The sequence below is a fragment of the Ornithorhynchus anatinus genome, chromosome X5 (genome assembly GCF_004115215.2).
Source record: "Ornithorhynchus anatinus isolate Pmale09 chromosome X5, mOrnAna1.pri.v4, whole genome shotgun sequence".
Classification (NCBI taxonomy): domain Eukaryota; kingdom Metazoa; phylum Chordata; class Mammalia; order Monotremata; family Ornithorhynchidae; genus Ornithorhynchus; species Ornithorhynchus anatinus.
In genome coordinates this window covers 53,913,910-53,931,550 of record NC_041753.1, presented here as the reverse complement: position 1 = coordinate 53,931,550, position 17,641 = coordinate 53,913,910, and the positions used below count along the sequence as shown (strand labels likewise).

The window sequence follows — 17,641 nt, the reverse complement described above, 5'->3', positions numbered from 1 at the left end:
TGACTTGACGGAAAAAATAAAACTCCAACAACTTGCTACGCAGGCCGTTGGGCCAAAACATTCTAAATGGCAGGTGAAACAACAGGGTTTCATTTCATTAATGCTCCATAATCATTCCACCAGAAGTCACTGCCCTGAACTTCACAGGGTAAAAATTTCTGTCTCACAAACGGCAAGCAGATGATGTTTTTAGAAACAGAACAAGCAGTGTTCACTCAGGCCCCCTTCCCTCTTACTGGCATTCATCCTCTCTCCGCTTGTATTTGTAAATAATATTTCCTTTCACATATGCAAATCCAAGTTAAACAGCCACTTCCTCAAACAGTCAGGTACTGCGGTAATACGCAGAGCATATTTGACGTTTGGAAACAACTCCGAACTTGGGAGACAATGGGCCGCTCTCTCTGGGTAAATTACTCCCTGGGTGACTGTCGGGCACCGACTCTTTCGGGCCCCAGGCTGGCTAAGGCTGAGTCCTTAACGCTCCTACCAAGAATGATTCGAATGTGAAGGGCTGGTTCTCATTCCAAGACTTAGTGAAGTTTCTACTGCAGTCAGAGCTAGGGAGAATGGGAAGACTTCAGGATCCGCGGGCGTACTGGCTCAGACATACAAGCAGGGAGGGAAATGGAAGGGAGAAGCAGCGCGGCCTTTTTTTTTTTTTTAAAAAAAAAACAAAACACAAATTGGCATTCGTTAAATGCCTACTATGTGTCAAGCACTGTTCTAAGTGCTGGGGCAGATACAAGCCAATCAGGTGAGGCGCAGTCCCGGTCCCACGTGGGGCTCCCATTCCAGGTAGAAGGGAGAGCAAGAATTCCATCCCCATTTTACAGATGAGGCAAATGAGGCACAGAGAAGTTCAGTGACTTACCCGAGGTCACACAGAAGGCAGCTGGAAGAGCCGGGATTAGAACCCAGGCCCCGGGATTCTAGTGGAAAGAGCACTGGCCTTGGAGTCGGAAAGACCTGGGTTCTAATCGCAGCTTCGCCACATTCGTCTTCTGGGTGACCCGGGGCAAGTCATTTAACTTCTCTGTGCCTCAGTTCCCTCCTCCGCAAAACGGGGATAAGACGGTGAGCCCCACGTAGGACGTGGACTGTCCAACCTCATTAGCTTATATCCACCCCGGCGGGCTCAGGACGGTATCTGGCACACGGGCAGCGCTTAACCGATACTATTAATGAAAAAAAAAAAAAATGCCTTCACGGACTTGTCAGCAACGTAGGGAACACTGAGGAAATGCCCCGGGACGTCAAGGACGTCTCCCTCTTCAAGAAGAAAGGGGTCAGAGCTGACTCCGGTGGGAAATCCCTTCTTGTCTCCTGCTGGCAAGAGTCCTCTCCGATCAACTCATGAAGGCCACCGTTAACCTGGTCTTCCCAGAATTTCAGTGTAGCTTCAGACCACAGTGAGGCACGGCAGGTGTGGGCTTTTCTGGATGTCCAATAAAGCAGGACTACGGGGAGCTATTCGGTGTCCACAGAACTTATACAGACACCTGACCCCATCGACGGATCAGGTCTCTGACGACTACTGAAGAAATCGGGTCCGCGGAAAGGTTTACGAAGGGCCTATCGGTCTCCTCCACAGCGTACTTTTAGAAGAGCTTTGGAAATGGGGAGAGCCGTACTCCGCTGAATTTGGAGGGGGCAGGGAGTTCCAGACAAGAGGGAGAGTTTGAGCGAGAGGAAGTACGTGGGAGAGACGAGAACGAGGCACGGTGAGTAAGTTAGCTTGACAGGAGCCAAGAGAGTGAAATAGTGTAGAGGGGAAGAAAGGGGATAAGTAGGAGACAGTACAAGAAACGATGGTGGTCGGGAGGGTCCGCTTACTGCCAAGAGGAATAGGTAAATATTTGAGTTTTCTGAGGAATGGGAGACACGCACAGAATAAACACGAATGAACGAATGAACGGCATTTTAGAAAAAACGATCCGGCATTTTAGAGTAGAGCCAGGAGACCGGGGGGGGGGGGGGGGGGCGTTCGCGAGGAGGCCGATGCGGTCGTCGAGGCAGGATGTGATACAGACTTGGTCAGCATGGTTGACATTTGGGTGAAGAGGCAGAGGCAGGTTCTGGAAATGTCATGGAGAAAAATAAGTGCCAAAACTTGGCAACCCACTGCATATAAGGGTTGAAAGTTTGGGAGGAGTCATGGATAATGTCAAGGTTCTGGGCCCCAGAGAGAGGGAAGATGATGGCGATTAAAGGGATGGAAATCAAATCTTACGAAGAAAGGTAAATCGAATCGGGGCGATTTGCTCGGAGAAGAGAATGAGAAGACATCGTCTTCAACTACGTGCGAGGTCAGGGTTAAGAAGAGTTAAACATTCTGGCCAGTTGCTCCCCATGCTCAGAGAGATCCAAACCCGAGGGTATAGGATTAAATTGCAACGGTAGAGAGGTCGGTTGGGCAGAAAGAAGAGATTACTGATTTCCAGGTTGAGAAACTAGAAAAATCAACTTCTGAAGAATGCCGTGGAGTCTCCTTCACTGGAGACAGTTAAAAACGTAACAGAAAATCATCTTCCCTGGATGGTTTAGTCATTCACCTGCTCAGAGACAGAGGGTTGGATGAGATGGCTTACTGAGATTCCAGCTGTAGGATTTGAAATGAATCCAAGATGTTATTAATCGTTCTACCACAACACACATTACTTACTGTACTGGATTATAAACTTTACTTTTTCAGGAAAAAGAAAGTGATTCAAAATTCTTCCTGCATCTTACAGCCCAATGCTACCAATCTCCAGGGAGACGACCAAGTCGTCTGGACAGCTGCTTCACAAGGCATTAACGGGGAGAGAACCCAAAGGGGAAAAAAAAGGTGTTATCCAGAAGCGGAACAAATAGAAGTAGTTCTCATTTTGATGCTGCAAAGCACTCAGGTAATGTTTTTGTGGTGGTGTTTTTTTTTAAAATTAAATTCCCTCGGGAAATTTAGGGAATTGGCAGAGTGCTTTTTCCTTCATTTTTCTTTGGAACACCTCCATGCATCTTATTCGGTAAGCACATTTCATATATCTAATGATAATAATAATGATGTCGGTATCTGTTAAGCGCTTGCTACGTGCCGAGCACCGTTCTAAGCGCTGGGGTGGACGCAGGGGAATCGGGCTGTCCCACGTGGGGCTCACGGTCTTAATCCCCATTTTACAGATGAGGTAACTGAGGCGCAGAGAGGCGAAGCGCCTCGCCCACAGTCACACAGCTGACAAGCGGCCGAGCCGGGATTCGGACCCACGACCTCCGACTCCCAAGCCCGGGCTCCTTCCACCGAGCCACGCTGTTCTGCAAGCCTCCGAATGTGAGGCTGTGCTTAACAATAACAACAATAATGATGATAACGAATGGGGTATTCCGGTTGGCTAACGTGCCAAGCCCCGCGCTAAGCGATGGGGTAGATACAAGATAATCAGGTCCCACCCGGAGCTCACAGTCTAACAGGTAGCTCATCCCCATTTTACAGATGAGGAAACTGAGGCACAGTTAAGGGGCTTGCCCAAGGTCACACAGCAGACAGGCAGCAGAGCTGGGATTAGAACCCAGCTCCCGTGCCTCCCAGGCCCATGCTCTTTCTACTAGGCCGCATTTGTCCTCCGTGCCTTAGTGGTTTGCCCAGTGTCGTCTAGTGGAAAGAGCTGGGGACTTGCAGTGAGGAGGCCTGAATGAGAATACCACCTCGGCCGCTGGCCTGCCTGCGTGATGCGGAGCAAGACGCTGAACCTCTCTGGGCCGCAGTTTCCTCACCTGTAAACGAAGGAGAAGATCAACTGTGAGCTCCCGCGTGGGACAGAGAGCGAGTGCGATCACAGAAGTCGCAGACGGAAGCTTGGGATGCCGGAGAGGCACGTGAGGAACCGTGAACCCACTACGTTTGACCCTGCAAGGATGCCATTTTCACTCTTATACGACTGGAATACGTCTTGCTGTGATATATGTCGGAGAAGCAGCGCGGCTCAGTGGAAAGAGCACGGGTTTGGGAGTCGGAGGTCGCGGGTTCTAATCCCGGCTCGGCCGCTTATCAGCTGTGTGACTTCGGGCAAGTGACACTTCCCTTCCCTGGGCCTCAGTGACCTCATCTGTACAATGGGGATGAAGACCGTGAGGCCCCACGTGGGACTACCTTGCATCTACCCCGACGCTTAGAGCAGCGCTTGGCACACAGTAAGCGCTTAACAGATACCATCATCACTATTATTACTCTATGTTGCATCTCCTTATAAATAAGAACACCACCAGCGTCGAGTGGAGGGAGTCTGGATTAGTGCGGGAGACAGCTACTGAAATGACAAAGAAGAGCAAGCAGTGGGTACGTATATAATCACGTTGGTATTCGTTAAGCGCTTACCACGTGCAGAGCGCCGTTCTAAGCGCTGGGGTAGATACAGGGGAATCAGGTTGTCCCTCGTGAGGCTCACGGTCTTAATCCCCATTTTACAGATGAGGGAACTGAGGCAACAGAGAAGTTAAGTGACTTGCCCACGGTCACACAGCTGACAAGTGGCAGGGCAGGGATTCGAACCCACGACCTCCGACTCCCAAGCCCGGGCTCTTTCCACCGAGCCACGCTGCTTATGAGGGGTTATAGGTACATAGGCACGTAAGTTGGTGCAGGAGCGCTAAAATGATAGCTGGGGGGGGGGGGCGGGGGGTTTCAACTGGGGAAAAGGGAAATGAGTGGGGAAGGCTTCCGGCAGGAGATGAGAATTCGGAATGGTTTTGAAGACGGGGAGAGCTGCGGTCTGACTAATTTGAAGCGGGAGGGACTTTCAGACCCGGGGCAGGGTGTGAACAAGAGGTCGGAGGCGGGAGAGATCAGAACGAGGGACTAGTTTAAGCTTGAGAGGAATTAAGGGGGTGAGCTGGGGTGTAGTGTGAGAAGAGAGTGGATAGGTAGCGGGGAGAGAATTGATCGAGCGTCTTAAAGAAGGAGTTTCTGTTGGACGAAGAGGGAAATGGGTAACTACTGGAGGCTTCTGAGGAGCGTGGAGAGGTGCCCAGGACAACCTTTCAGAAGAAAGGCTTCCGGAGAACCACGCTGGCGAAGCAGCGTGGCCTAGTGGAAGGAGTATGGGCCCGGGAGCCAGAAGACCTGGATTCTAATCCCGGCTTTGGCGATAGCCTGTCGTGTGACCGTAGGCAAGTCACTTACCTTCTCTGTGCCTCAGCTGCCTCACCTGTGCAAATGGGGATTCAATCCCCCTCCTTCCAACTTAAACTGTGAACCCCACGCGGGAGAGGGAGCACGTCCAAACTGATCTATCCGTAGCCACCCCAGAGCTTCGAACGGCGCTCGGCAGAGCACTTAACAAATAGCACGAAAAAAAGAGAGATCCAGGCAGCAGAGCGAAGTACACGGACTGGACAGGGGAGAGAGTGGAGGCCGGGAAGGTAGTAGGGAGACCAGGTGGGGAAAGGGCTAGATTAGATTAGATTTAGACTGTAAACCCGTCCCTGGGCAGGGGCTGTGTCTCTCTGTTGCCGATCTGTCCATTCCAAGCGCTTAGTACAGTGCTCTGCACATAGCAAGCGCTCAATAAATACCACTGAATGGATGAAAGGGCAAGTGCCTAGACCATCAAGAAGGCCGTAATATAATAACGTTGGTATTTGTCCACAATAATGTTAGGTTGTCCCACGTGGGGCTCACGGTCTTAATCCCCATTTTACAGATGAGGTAACTGAGGCACAGAGAAGTGAAGTGACTTGCCCACAGTCACACAGCTGACAAGTGGCAGGGCCGGGATCGATCGAGCGACTGACTGAAGAAAAAAAGTCTTTTTTTTTTTTTTTAATTGTAAGAGAAACGCTGCCATTTTACTTTCTACTGAGGTACACGATGCAGGCATATATTTCCAAGTGTAGAGGAGACTCACGGTGCGGTCCTTTTTGAGCTTGGAAAGACCTTGCTCTGGTGTACGGTAAAGGTGCCCAAAAGGGTCAGAGGCTAGAGTTGTTAACAAGGTTGATGTTTTCAGTTTCGAGGCGATGCTAACAGAGGAACAGCAGAAACCGATAATAAACTCATTGTGATTCAGTGAGGTTCTGATTAATTTAAGTAAAGGATCAACAGCATCAGGGAAAGATTATTCAAATCAGAGGACAAGGGATGCCGGTTAAATTTGCTCATTTTCTTTCTCAAGGCAAGTTAACTTTTGGAATAATTTAATGAAGCCTCTGGGGAAACGCTAAATGTCAAAAATGAAACATTCATTTATAAAATAATGAAACGGTTAAAGAAGCACGCCATAGCGCATACTGAGAAATGCCATTCCTGGGTCAGACTAACAGTCCATCCAGCCATAATAGCCTGTCTACATCGGTGCTAACCGGGTGCTTGAAGAGACAGCGTGAGCGACTCTGAAGTGCTATCAGTCTAATTTCAGCAGAAAAAGATTTCCGTGCTATTACTCTCACTGGGCTACACTCAAACAGCACAGAGCCACATTCGACGGGAGCCACAGGTTTACGTCGCTCGTTCCAAGAGAATCGCTCAGTGCAGAGGGACTGAGCGCCCGGTCAGAATCCTAGGATTAACAATCCAGATAATAATAATGATCATCATCATCACCACAATTGCGGTACTCGTTCAGTGCTCACTATGTGCCAGGCACTGTACTGAGCACTGGGGCAGAGACAAGCTAACTAGATCGGAGACAGTCCCCGTCCCGTGGGGCTCACGGTCTCCATCCCCAGTGTACAGATGGCGGAACCGAGGCACGGAGAAGTCAAGTGACTTGCCCAAGGTCACGCAGCAGGCAAGCGGTGGAGCCGGGATTAGAACCCATGACCTTCTGACTCCCACACCCTCGCTCTAGCCAATACACCATGCTGCCCCAGGAGGCCCCAGGAAAGACTGTGACGACAGCTCAAGTCTGGTGCTTCCATCTGATCTGCCAAGGTGTGGATTCGAAATACTTTCGGATCAGCTAATACTTCGCCAATCTAAAACCTGCACTGGCCCACATTTACCAGTGTCAAAGCCTCTCCTTCCTAGCTGGGCCACTCCTCCTATCACGAGGCAGGCCCTCAGATTTTTTGGAACTCAAACTGGGGCAGGGATGGGGGTCACAGGCATAGGGAAAACAGAAAAACCGAGAGCCAGAGGGAGATGGGACGGAGAGAAGAAAATACCTAGAAAGAAAGAGAGAGGGAAAAACACAAAGAGAGCGAGGGTCAGACAAAGAAAGCCAGCAAGAGAAAAGGGAAAAAGTCAGAGAGGAGGAAAGAGAACAATCAATCAGTGGTATCTGTCCAACACTTACTACGTGCAGAGCACTGTACTAAGCGCTTGGGAGAATACAACAGGGCTGGTGGACAGGTTCCCTGCCCACGAGGAGCTCTAGATGGGGAGACAGGCATTAAAATATATTTCAAGTGTGCGCATAGGGGCTGCGGGTGGGGTGAATATCAAGTGTTTAAAGGGGACCCCGATCCAAGCGCGGAGGCAACAGAGAAGGGAGAGGGAGTGGGGGAGATGAGGGCTTAGTCGAGGAAGGCCTCTTGGAGGAGATGCGAACAGAGAAAGGAAGGGATGAAGAAGGCGGCCGGGGGCGGGGAGGAAACGACGAGAGGGAGGTAGGGTGCGCTGACCAGAGATCTGGCTCTTAAGTGGGGCCAAAAGACGGAGTGGGGGGGGGGGGGGGCAAAGAGTCAAGGAAAAAAAAACAGAGCGGGGAGAAAGTAGAAGGGAAAGGGCAGGGAAAAGGGGGAGGAAGAGCTGAGGGAGAAGTAAAGAGAAGGGGACGGGTGCTTTGGGAGCCCCTCCTGCAGCGGTCAGCGGTCGACCCACCACTGGGTTCTGGTTGAAGAAGGATCTGTCGTCGCCACAGCTGGAATAGTATGTACTACTACTGCCCGCTGGACTTCAGCAGGGGCAAAGTCTTCACCCCCCTCAACACAGCAGGGCCAGTGGAGGCAATATCTCCCGGTGGGGCTCCCTGGGCATGACGGGGGACCCGCCGCACAGTGGCTTCCAAGCCTCCCCTCCCTCCCTTCTTTTTCCCCTTTCCCACGCCTCCTTCCCCCTTCTATAGGGAGCAAGAGGTTTGGGTGCTAACATCTCGCTTACGTGACCCCTCTTGGTTTTGGGGTCTTTTTTCGTTTTCCTGCCTTGGGCTTTTCGGGACACGCCTGTGTCCCAAAGAACCTAAAATGGGAGGCCGGACATATCCTGAAACCTGGGGACTGTCCTGTCTAAACTGAGATGTCTCGTCGCCTTCTCACCAGGCCAAATGAACTCACGCAGTGCATGCAGTGAAGACACTCAGAGTGTGCCTCACGGAGAACGATTCTCATGGATGTGAAATCAAGTGCGGAGCCAGAACGCATTTGCAATCTGTTAGTCTTGGACCACGGGGGCATATTTGCATAGCTTCGCAAACTCCCTTTACCAACTGACAGACATCACTTTTTGAGGCTTTGGGTGATGGCAAGGACAGAGCCCCGCTCCGGAAAACACGGGAATCGTTTGGGAGACCCTAGTCGTGTCAGAATGCTTCCCTCCGCTTCGTCTGCTTCTTCTGCCCATGGAAACCACTTGCTCCGGCCACCTGGGAAGCACCTGGTTCACTACAGGCCAACGGAGTCGCTTCAAATCCTCCAGCTCTAGAAGACGACTACAGAAATCCCTCTGGGACAAGCTGCTCCTCCCCTCTTCTATTAGTCTGGATCCACCACGTTGTGGGGAAAGGATGGAGAGAAGGGAAGGGGCACAAATCAACTGCAGCTGCTCAGCACAGTGCACACTTTCTGCTCAAATTCCTCGCCAAGAGCAAGTGGAGTCAACCTGGCTTCCAAGTGGTGAGGGTCTCATCGAACCAAAACCTCCCAACTCACTATGCGTTGCCTGAAGGGCTTCCGACAGCTGATTGATTGATGCGTCACAGGAACAGCTATCTTTCCCACCTGAAAATCGTTTCTCTACTTGGCCTAGTGGGAAAAGCACCTTTTTTCGGGAGAGGTCAGGAGACGTGGTTTCTAACTGCAGCTCAGCCGCTGGCTGGCTGTGTGACCACGGGCAGGTGGCCGAATCCCCCTGCGTTTCAGTTTCCTCATCTTTGGATTACCTCTCAGACTAGGAACCTCCTATGGGCCAAGGACCGAATCTGATCTGATTGCCTTGCATCTATCCCAGTGCTTAGCACAGTGCCTGGCACACAGTAAGCACTTAATGAATACCTTTCCCACCTCGAGCTCAGGGCCTCGGGTCACTGAAATATGCGCGAGGTGGATGGTTCTCGTAATGTCCGAGAGAGAATTCTTTTTACCCAGCCTGGTGACGTTCTCCTGTTATCGCTACAGGTTTTTCCCCTTTCCGCACGGGTTAGAATAGGGAGTATGGCGGTGGCGGATAAATGAAGCAGAAGGTAAACCACTCGCACCATGGGGCTCTCTCCTTGGAAACTCTTGGGTGCCACCGGGGAAAACCACCAAGCAGGCCACACTCAGCCTTCCTTATCCTCCACACGCTGGCTAGGTTTTTTTTTTTTATGGCATTTGTTAAGCACTTACTATGCGGCAGCCACTGTACTAAATGCTGGAGTCGAAACAAGTCTATGTCCCACCAGGGACTCACAGTCTTAGTCCCCATTTTCCAGATGAGGTAACTGAGGTACAGAGAGGTTAAATGACTTGGCCAAGGTCACACAGCAGACAAGCGGCGGGGGCCGGGATTAGCGCCCGCGGGTCCTTCCGATTTCCGGGCCTGAGCTCTTCCCGCTAAGCTAGGCTGCTTCTGAGCCTGGAGAAAATCGGAGGGGGTCAAAAGATAGGAGGTTTCGGTGGAAGAACGGGATAGATTTGCGGGGAGGGACTGTGTGGGAGAGGAGGCGGGCGAGGAGGTTGCGGTCTAACAGAGGAATTCTTCTAGACTGCGAGCCCATCGTCGGGTAGGGATCGTCTCTCTCTGTTGCCGAACTGTACACTCCAGGCACTCGGGACAGTGCTCTGCACACAGTGAGCGCTCAGGAAACACGACTGAACGAATGAAAGAATGAATTTCGGAGTCGGTGAGGGTACGGATTGTACAGGGACTAGAGATGATGATGGTGCCGAGCACGCGTCCAGGTTGGTGGGTGGGCAAGGGGTGGTGGAGCAGGGGTAGTGAGGTAGGGTGGAGTTGAGGAGTGAAAGAAAGCGAGAAGCGGAAGGGACGACCACACGCACAGTGAAGTCCCCAAGGATCAATGCAGGGATGGAGAAAGAGAGAAGGGAATGTGAGAGAGAGAAAGAGCGTGAGGAAAGTCGGACAGAGTCCGTCCCACGTGAGGCTTAACCAGTTACGAATGAACTAGTTACTAATCACATAACCGCCGAGCAAGCCTTCCTTGACTAACCCCTCATCTCCCCACCCCATTCATCCTCACTCCTGCCTCGCCGTTGGGTCTGTACCCACTAACGATAATAATGATGATGGTATTTGGTAAGCGCTCACTACGTGCCAAGCCCTGTTCTGAGGGCTGGGGTAGATACGGGTAATCAGGTTGTCCCACGCGGGGCTCACGGTCTTAATCCCCATTTTACAGATGAGGGAACTGAGGCGCAGAGAAGTTAAGTGACTTGCCCACAGTCACAGAGCTGACAAGTGGCGAAGCCGGGATTAGAACCCACGACCTCTGACTCCCAAGCCCGGGCTCTATCCACTAAGCCACACTACTTCTCACTAAGCACTTGGATACTCGCCCCAGCCCCACAGCACTTACGTAGATATCCTTACACTCCGCATTCCTGCTACCCGTAATTTTTTTATTTTAACGTCCGTCTCCTCCTGTAGACCACAAGGCTCCTGAGGGCAGGGATCATGTCTCCCGACTCCACCGCGCCGCACTCTCCCAAGCACTCAGTCCAGCGCCCCGCACACAGCAGGCACCCCATAAATACCAGTGGTAAAAAGAAATTTGACGAAGTAGAGCGTTCAAGTATCAGGTAATACTTTACAGGCATTAAGTATTGAATGAAATTACAGAAGATCCCAAAGTTGTGCCAGGATAAGGGCCGAGAGCATCAAATCAAACCCAGTCACAAATCGATCCAAAGACAAATCTTTCCCTGGTTCCGGACCCCTCCCCGCATCAGAATCCATGCGCCTTTCGATCCTTTCTTTCTTTTCAGCTGGGAGGCAGTACGGTCTAGCGGAAAAAGCAAGGGATTGGGAATCAGGAGACCTGGGTTGGTGGTGGTGGCCAAAAAGAGACAAGGTTTGAAAGTCTCCAGTTGTCTTTGGTTAAGAGAATGTTTCTCTAAGGAGTGAAGAAGTATCTACAAACGGTTGAAGAGAACTGTCACGCTTGCAATGACCTGTCACCTGGCCCTAATTAAAATGCACTTCCTCTGGTGGTGAGTGACAAGCACACTGCCCGGCTTTACTTCAGTCAATCTCTGCAGCTCGACTGGTTTATTATTACATCAAATTACTTCTGAAATCCGCAGTTATCCTCGGCTTCACTTGGGCTCATTATTTTATTTATTATCCAGCCAGTAGCGATAATACCATACTGAAGATGGAGAGCCCCCTCCACCAATACCGCACGCCGAAATCTGTCGAGCACCTCGAAGCGTGAACAAGTACTTCCAGGTAACTCCCGGCTGGCTAAAACGGGATGACTTTGAAGATCACTCGATCACTTACTATTGCCAAAGTTCCGAAATCAAATCGAAGGAAGGAAAACGCAAATGTAATCAAGTTCGTCACCTTTGGGGGGTGGGGGAGAGGGAAATTAAATAATGAGAAAAGCATCATTTAAATTCCCTGTTACCACAAACTTTCGCAATATGAAAGAACCAACGCTTTTACCTCGGCGTACTGGGCCACGGCACTGGCTTCAACGGCGTAGACTTTCTTGGCTCCGGCCTGCACGGCAAAAAAGGACAGAATTCCCGATCCGCAGCCGACATCCAAGATGATCTTGGAAAAGAGAGAGAGAGAAAGGCGTGTTTTAGGGCGGTGGGGAGAAGGGGTCCGGGATGAGTGAGTATTTGTTTCTTACGTTCTCTCCTGGGCTCGACTTCTGGGTCGTCAGACGTTTTCCAGTGAGGAAAAGTGGCAGCACACGCCTGCTTGTACGATGAAATCTATCCGCGTGGATACCGAGAAAAATCCTAGAGCGGGGTTTGAATCGCCCACAAGGAAGCCAGCATTTGTCTGCTCTTTCCTTGTTCATCCTGATGGTTGCCCAGATGCCTTTCAGAACCCCTTTCCCCTCTAGTTCAAAACCTTTCCCCTCCACTGGGCCAGAACTGGTTATCTCTGGGCTTCTGGCAGGCCGGCGCCCCGGATGTATCTACCGATTCTGGTGCGTTGTACCCCGGTCAGTTGAGTGCTGACTGTGTGCAGAGCACTGTATTCAGCGCTGGGGAGAGTACGATACGGCAGAATCAGCAGACACGTTCCCGGCCCATAACGAGTTTACAACCTAGAGGATCCCTGCCCACGGGAGCTTATAGTTTAGAGGATCAGTCAGCGCTCAACCAATACCTCTGATTGATTGATTCACATTCCCTGCTCCTCCAACCCCTCTGTGGGGCCAGAGCAATCCTTCCCAACTTGCCCCCCCCCACCCTCCCCGGCCAAGTTATTGCCCGACAAAAACATGTCCGAATGTCCAAGCCTGCTAGGTTTGGAGCAGTCCGCCCGGAAAGCAGGGGTAAGTACCCGAGAAGATCCATCATTCAATCAATCAGTCGTTTATTGAGCGCTTCCAGTGTGCACAGCACTGCACTAGGCGCTCGGGAGAGCACGATATAACGGAGTCGGTAGATACGTTCCCTGTCCACAACAAGCTAACGGTCTAGAGGGGGAGACAGACGTGGATATAAATAAATAAATTACGGATACGTACGTAAGTGCTGTGGGGCTGAGAGAGGGGTGAACAAAGGGAGCTAATCCAAGGACAAGGGTGATGCAGAAGGGAGCGAGAGAAGAGGAAATGAGGACATGAGTCAGGGAAGGCCTCTTGGAGGAGACGTGCCTTCAAGTCAGGCTTGGAAGGTGGGGAGACTAATTGTCCGTCGGATACGAAGGGGGAGGGCGTTCCAGGCCGGAGGCAGCACGTGGGCAAGAAGTCGGCCGCGAGACGGACGAGATCACGGTTCAGTGAGTAGGTTGGTGTTAGAGGAGCAAAGCGTGCGGGCTGGGTTGCAGCAGGAGAGCAGTGAGGTGAGGTAGGAAGGGACGAGGCGATCGACTGCTTTAAAGCCGACGGAAAGGAGTCTCTGTCGGACGCGGAGGTGAGGTCTCTTGCTCCAGAACGTGTTAATAGGGGAATCAAGACCGGCCATTCCGGCCATGCTTCCACTTATCGCAACTGCCTGCCTCCCCTAAACAGGCTGGAGCAGCTCTCCCAGCCCCTCAGAGTGACCCAGAGGTAGAGACAGCGTCGTGGCGGTGGAGAGAGGAGACGGGGAGAAATTAGGTAGGGGTCGTGGCAGTGGCTAAGAATGCAGCCCCTCCAGCTCTCTGCCCACGACAGGTTTGACTCTGTGATTCTTCCGGTTAAAAAATGACAAAAGGTCCCCTTCACACGGCCAGTCACTCCCCAAGCGAGCGACCACAAAGTGAGGAGAACTGGGAGGTAGTGTGAAATGCCGTCGAGTCGTCTGCGGTCCACGGCGACTCTGGGGCTGTAACTGTAAGGTACCGGCTTTTTACTTTCATCATCCTCATCGCCGTGATCAGTGGTATTTATCGAGGGCTTACTGCGGGCAGAGCGCCGTACTAAGCCCCTAGGAGAGTACGCTACAAAAGAGTCGGCTTGGCACATTCCCCGCCCAAGAAGACCTCGAGGGCAGGGGCAAAAAGTGAGAGGAAGAACAATTTAGGTGGGGCTTGGGAGGCGCAGGTGAGAACGAACGGGTACAAAATACCTAATTTGGGGTGAAGGGAGGGGCGCCTTTCCAACTCTCCTCAGGTCTTGTCGAAGGCTTGGGATGAGTGGGTTGCCTTCACGGCGTTGCCCTCGAGGTGGGGAATTTTCCCAAGTCTAGGCACCTTACTTGCATTCCAAAAGAACTAAAGAAAATCCATCCCTTTTCCCCCTCCAAACCGACACTCCCTCTCTCCGTCATTATGATTCCCAGTCTCCGACTACTGTCCTGTCGTTCAGTAATTTAATCTATTTCTACTGTTTTCCTTAATCGGACTAATATAACAAAAACAGCTTGCATTTTCGCAAGGGAGGCAGAGAATTGTGCGAAGGAAATTATGTAAAGAAGAACGTATAAAAGCGAAAACTCTTGTTTGGCACAAAAGAAGGGCAAAACAGGAAATTGCAGAGTTCTTCGTCTAATGGCAATCAGCACTGACACAGAATCAATGCCATTATCCTGAGAGAACATGCTGTTAATAATGCACTCACAGTGTTTGGTTATATTAATTCTACAGCTGTTGCATAATCCCACACGGCTTCTCATGGGTTCGGGTGATTAACAGCATTTCCAAGCAAAAAGGCCACCCAATCCCCAGGATGTTCCGAGAGGCTGATTATGCTCTATAAAATCAACAAATGTCTCTCCACCATGTTCCCCGTGAAACCAAGATGAATTCAGCAGTGGCCCATTGCAAGGTCACACGCGGCTGCATATGAGAGGAGATGTGAGCTGTGTGACCCGAAATTCGGTTATTTAGTTCTAACGGTAGGAAAAGATGCAACTCCTGTCGCCTTCTCCAAGCCCTCCATCAACCCCAGATCCAAGATTCTGAAAGCCAGATTCTTAGACCCTTTCCAGAGAAACGCCACTCAACTGTCAAACTGTAACTCGGGGGTCGAAAGCAAAGCATGGTTTCTAAGGTTTCGTTTAGGCATTATATTGACAAGTGCTTCAGAAATACCTGAATGGAAGTCCAATTTAAATGACAGGAGTCACAAAGATGATAAAATCTTTTCCTCGAAGAAAAACCGTAGCAGGATTTAAACAGTATACCCTAAACTGACAGGGGCATCTTCTTTCTCCTCCCAGTTTAGACCTCCCGTTACCTCCAACAGCCCCACAAGTGTTTTTGCAAGGTTTTAGGCCTACAAGATCGGCGTTGGTTTTGCTCCCACTTATTAGCAATACCTCTTCCCCTCCTAGATATTCCCAACCCTTCTCCGGCTCTTCCTAGCACTAGATTCCGCTTACGCAAGGACCGGTCTGCACACAAACGCACTCAGAGCTCTCCCCAGATATCCCCTCACGAAGAAAGTGTACAGAGGAGAGGCAGGTGATACTAAAGGGTTCCTCTGGACCTGCTGCCCAATTTCTTTTAGGCTTTAGGTAATCCACCAATCAATCAGTGATATTTACTGAGCACCTACCACGTGCAGAGCACTGCACGAGGTAGTCGGGAGAGTCCAGTAGAGTTGGCATACCCAGTCCCTCCCCGCAAGGATCTTTCCCTCTAGCATATCCCTGCGGCCGCTGATCTGTTATCCCATCTGGGGGGTCACCTCGATTCTTTACTGAAGCACTCCTCTACATGAAAAGGAGTCCCAGATCGTTGACCTCTGAGTCTGAGCCCGGCTGGGAGACAAGGGGATATAAGCTTTTTTCAATTTCGCCAATCCTGGAAGGCTCTGTACAGCCATTTGGTAGAAATGGTATTTATTAAGCACGTACTGTGTGCAGACCACTGCACACGGATGGAAATGAGACACGGTCCCCAACCCTCAGGGGACTCGTGATCTAAGAATAAAGTGGGAAGATGGGCGACGGACACAAAAGGAACGGTGAAACAATAAAACACTGAAACAACATAAAAGACCAAGACAGATACACAAAATGAAAAAAAGAACTAGAGGAGCAGAATTGCACGCTCCTCGTAATTCCGAGTCTAACAGTCACAGCCGCCGCAACAGTGACCGCCGAAGAAGCAGCTGCCGCGGCCCGACCGAGGTCCCGTTGAAACTGCGGCGGTTCTCCTCCTCCCAGCTAGGGTAGCCGGTACGAGGCAGGTCAGGAAGGAGGTCTTGAATGAGGCAAACTAAAAGTAACTGGACGTTCAGGCCATTCTGTTCACTGTTCGGACTTTCGGTGGTGAGAACCGACGGTGTGTGAGTGGAGGAGGTTGGGGCGGGGGGAGACGTGAACGACGCTACCAAGTAAAGCGAAGAAAATCTGCAGAGGAAACCTATGAGACTTGAGAAGGCCGCCCTGCTATTATAAAGCAACCACTGTAGGAAACGGAGATTCCAACTGAGGTACACTGTAACGGCCCGGGAAGCATTCAGAAATAGAACCGACAGCAAGCCTGGAATTCCCTCCCCCTTCACATTCGACAGACCATAGCTCTCCCCATCTCTAAAGCCCCTTCTGAAATGGCATCACCCCAATTACCCTCTCATCTCCTCACCCTATTTCTCTCCTTACCGCAGCTGTAACCCTCCCGGCCACCTAAGCGGATAAGTACTCACAACCTTCCACCCCCACAGCCCCACTGTACTTATGTAACGATAATAATTACTATTACGGTATTTGTTAAGCGCTTACTACGTGCCAAGCACTGTACTACGACGGGAGCAAATCGGATTGGACGCAGTCCCTTGTCCCACATAGGGCTCACAGTCTTATTCCCCATCCAAGCGCTTAGTGCAGTCCTTTGCACACAGTAAGCGCTCAATAAATGACTGACTGACTGAATGAACGATGAGGTAACCGAGGCACAGAGAAATGAAGTGACTTGCCTGACTTCACCCGGCAGACAAGTGGCGGAGCCGGGATTAGGGCCCATGACCTTCTGCCTCCCAGGCCCGTTGCTCTATCCACTACGCCATTCTGCTTCCCTATGGATTTATCCTATATATTGTACGACTGTAGACTGTAAGCTCCTTGCGCAGGTAACTTCTCTACTAACTCTCTTAAATTGTACGCTCCTAAATATGATTGATTACTTGCATTTCAAATTGGGCACTCCCAAGCCTTTAGTACAGCATTCCATAAATACGATTGGTTGATTCGAGGTTCGTTGTGAAGTTTCTCAGAGTTTCTCCCCGCTCCCACCGCCCCCGGTCTTTTAGGATAGTTGATTACATTAACAGGACAGGCCCGGGGCCCTTAAACCAAAATCCCCCCTGCCCAGAAGCCTCCGTCAGGGCAATCAATCAATCGATGGTATGTATTGAGCCCTTACTCTGTGCTGAGCACTGTACTCGGGAGAGCATCGTAGAGTTAGTAAGCATGAATGCTGCCCTCAAGGAGTCTACAATCCCGTGGAAGAGACATACGCTAAAATAAATCATAGGTACAGAAACAAAAGACAGGTACTTCTTCGAAGCCAATTAAAATAGTTTCAATTACTCCAGTAATCTCCGGGCGCTTGCATCTTACTCTGTAAAATATCTGTGAGTGTGCTGTAGCTTTCATCCGTGCTCCTATATATCTTTTTTCGGTTAGTATGTTTCTGTGATATAATTCCTATACACAATCGCCTTGCTTTTGTTTGTCCACCCATTATTTTGAAAAACCCTAGGCAGGCAGCGATCATGTCTTGCTCTTCCTGTCCTAATAATAATGAAGATGGCATTTGTTAAGCACTTACTATGTGCCGAGCACTGTTCTAAGCGCTGGGGGGATACAAGGTAAATTAGGTTGTCCCACGCGGGGCTCACAGTCTTAATCCCCATTTCACAGATGAGGTAACTGAGGCCCAGAGAAGTTAAAT

At 50.7% G+C, this 17,641-nt stretch overlaps 1 protein-coding gene across 1 annotated transcript in view; it reads right to left on the bottom strand.

The window, feature by feature from the left end:
• LOC100088048 (histone-arginine methyltransferase CARM1-like) overlaps positions 1-17,641 on the bottom strand; it is a 134,668-nt gene that overhangs the window by 29,084 nt on the left and 87,943 nt on the right. Inside the window, exon 5 of the mRNA XM_029056132.2 lies at positions 11,801-11,911. Within this exon, the coding sequence (XP_028911965.1) occupies positions 11,801-11,911 (111 nt within the window). The remainder of the gene's footprint in view (positions 1-11,800; positions 11,912-17,641) is intronic.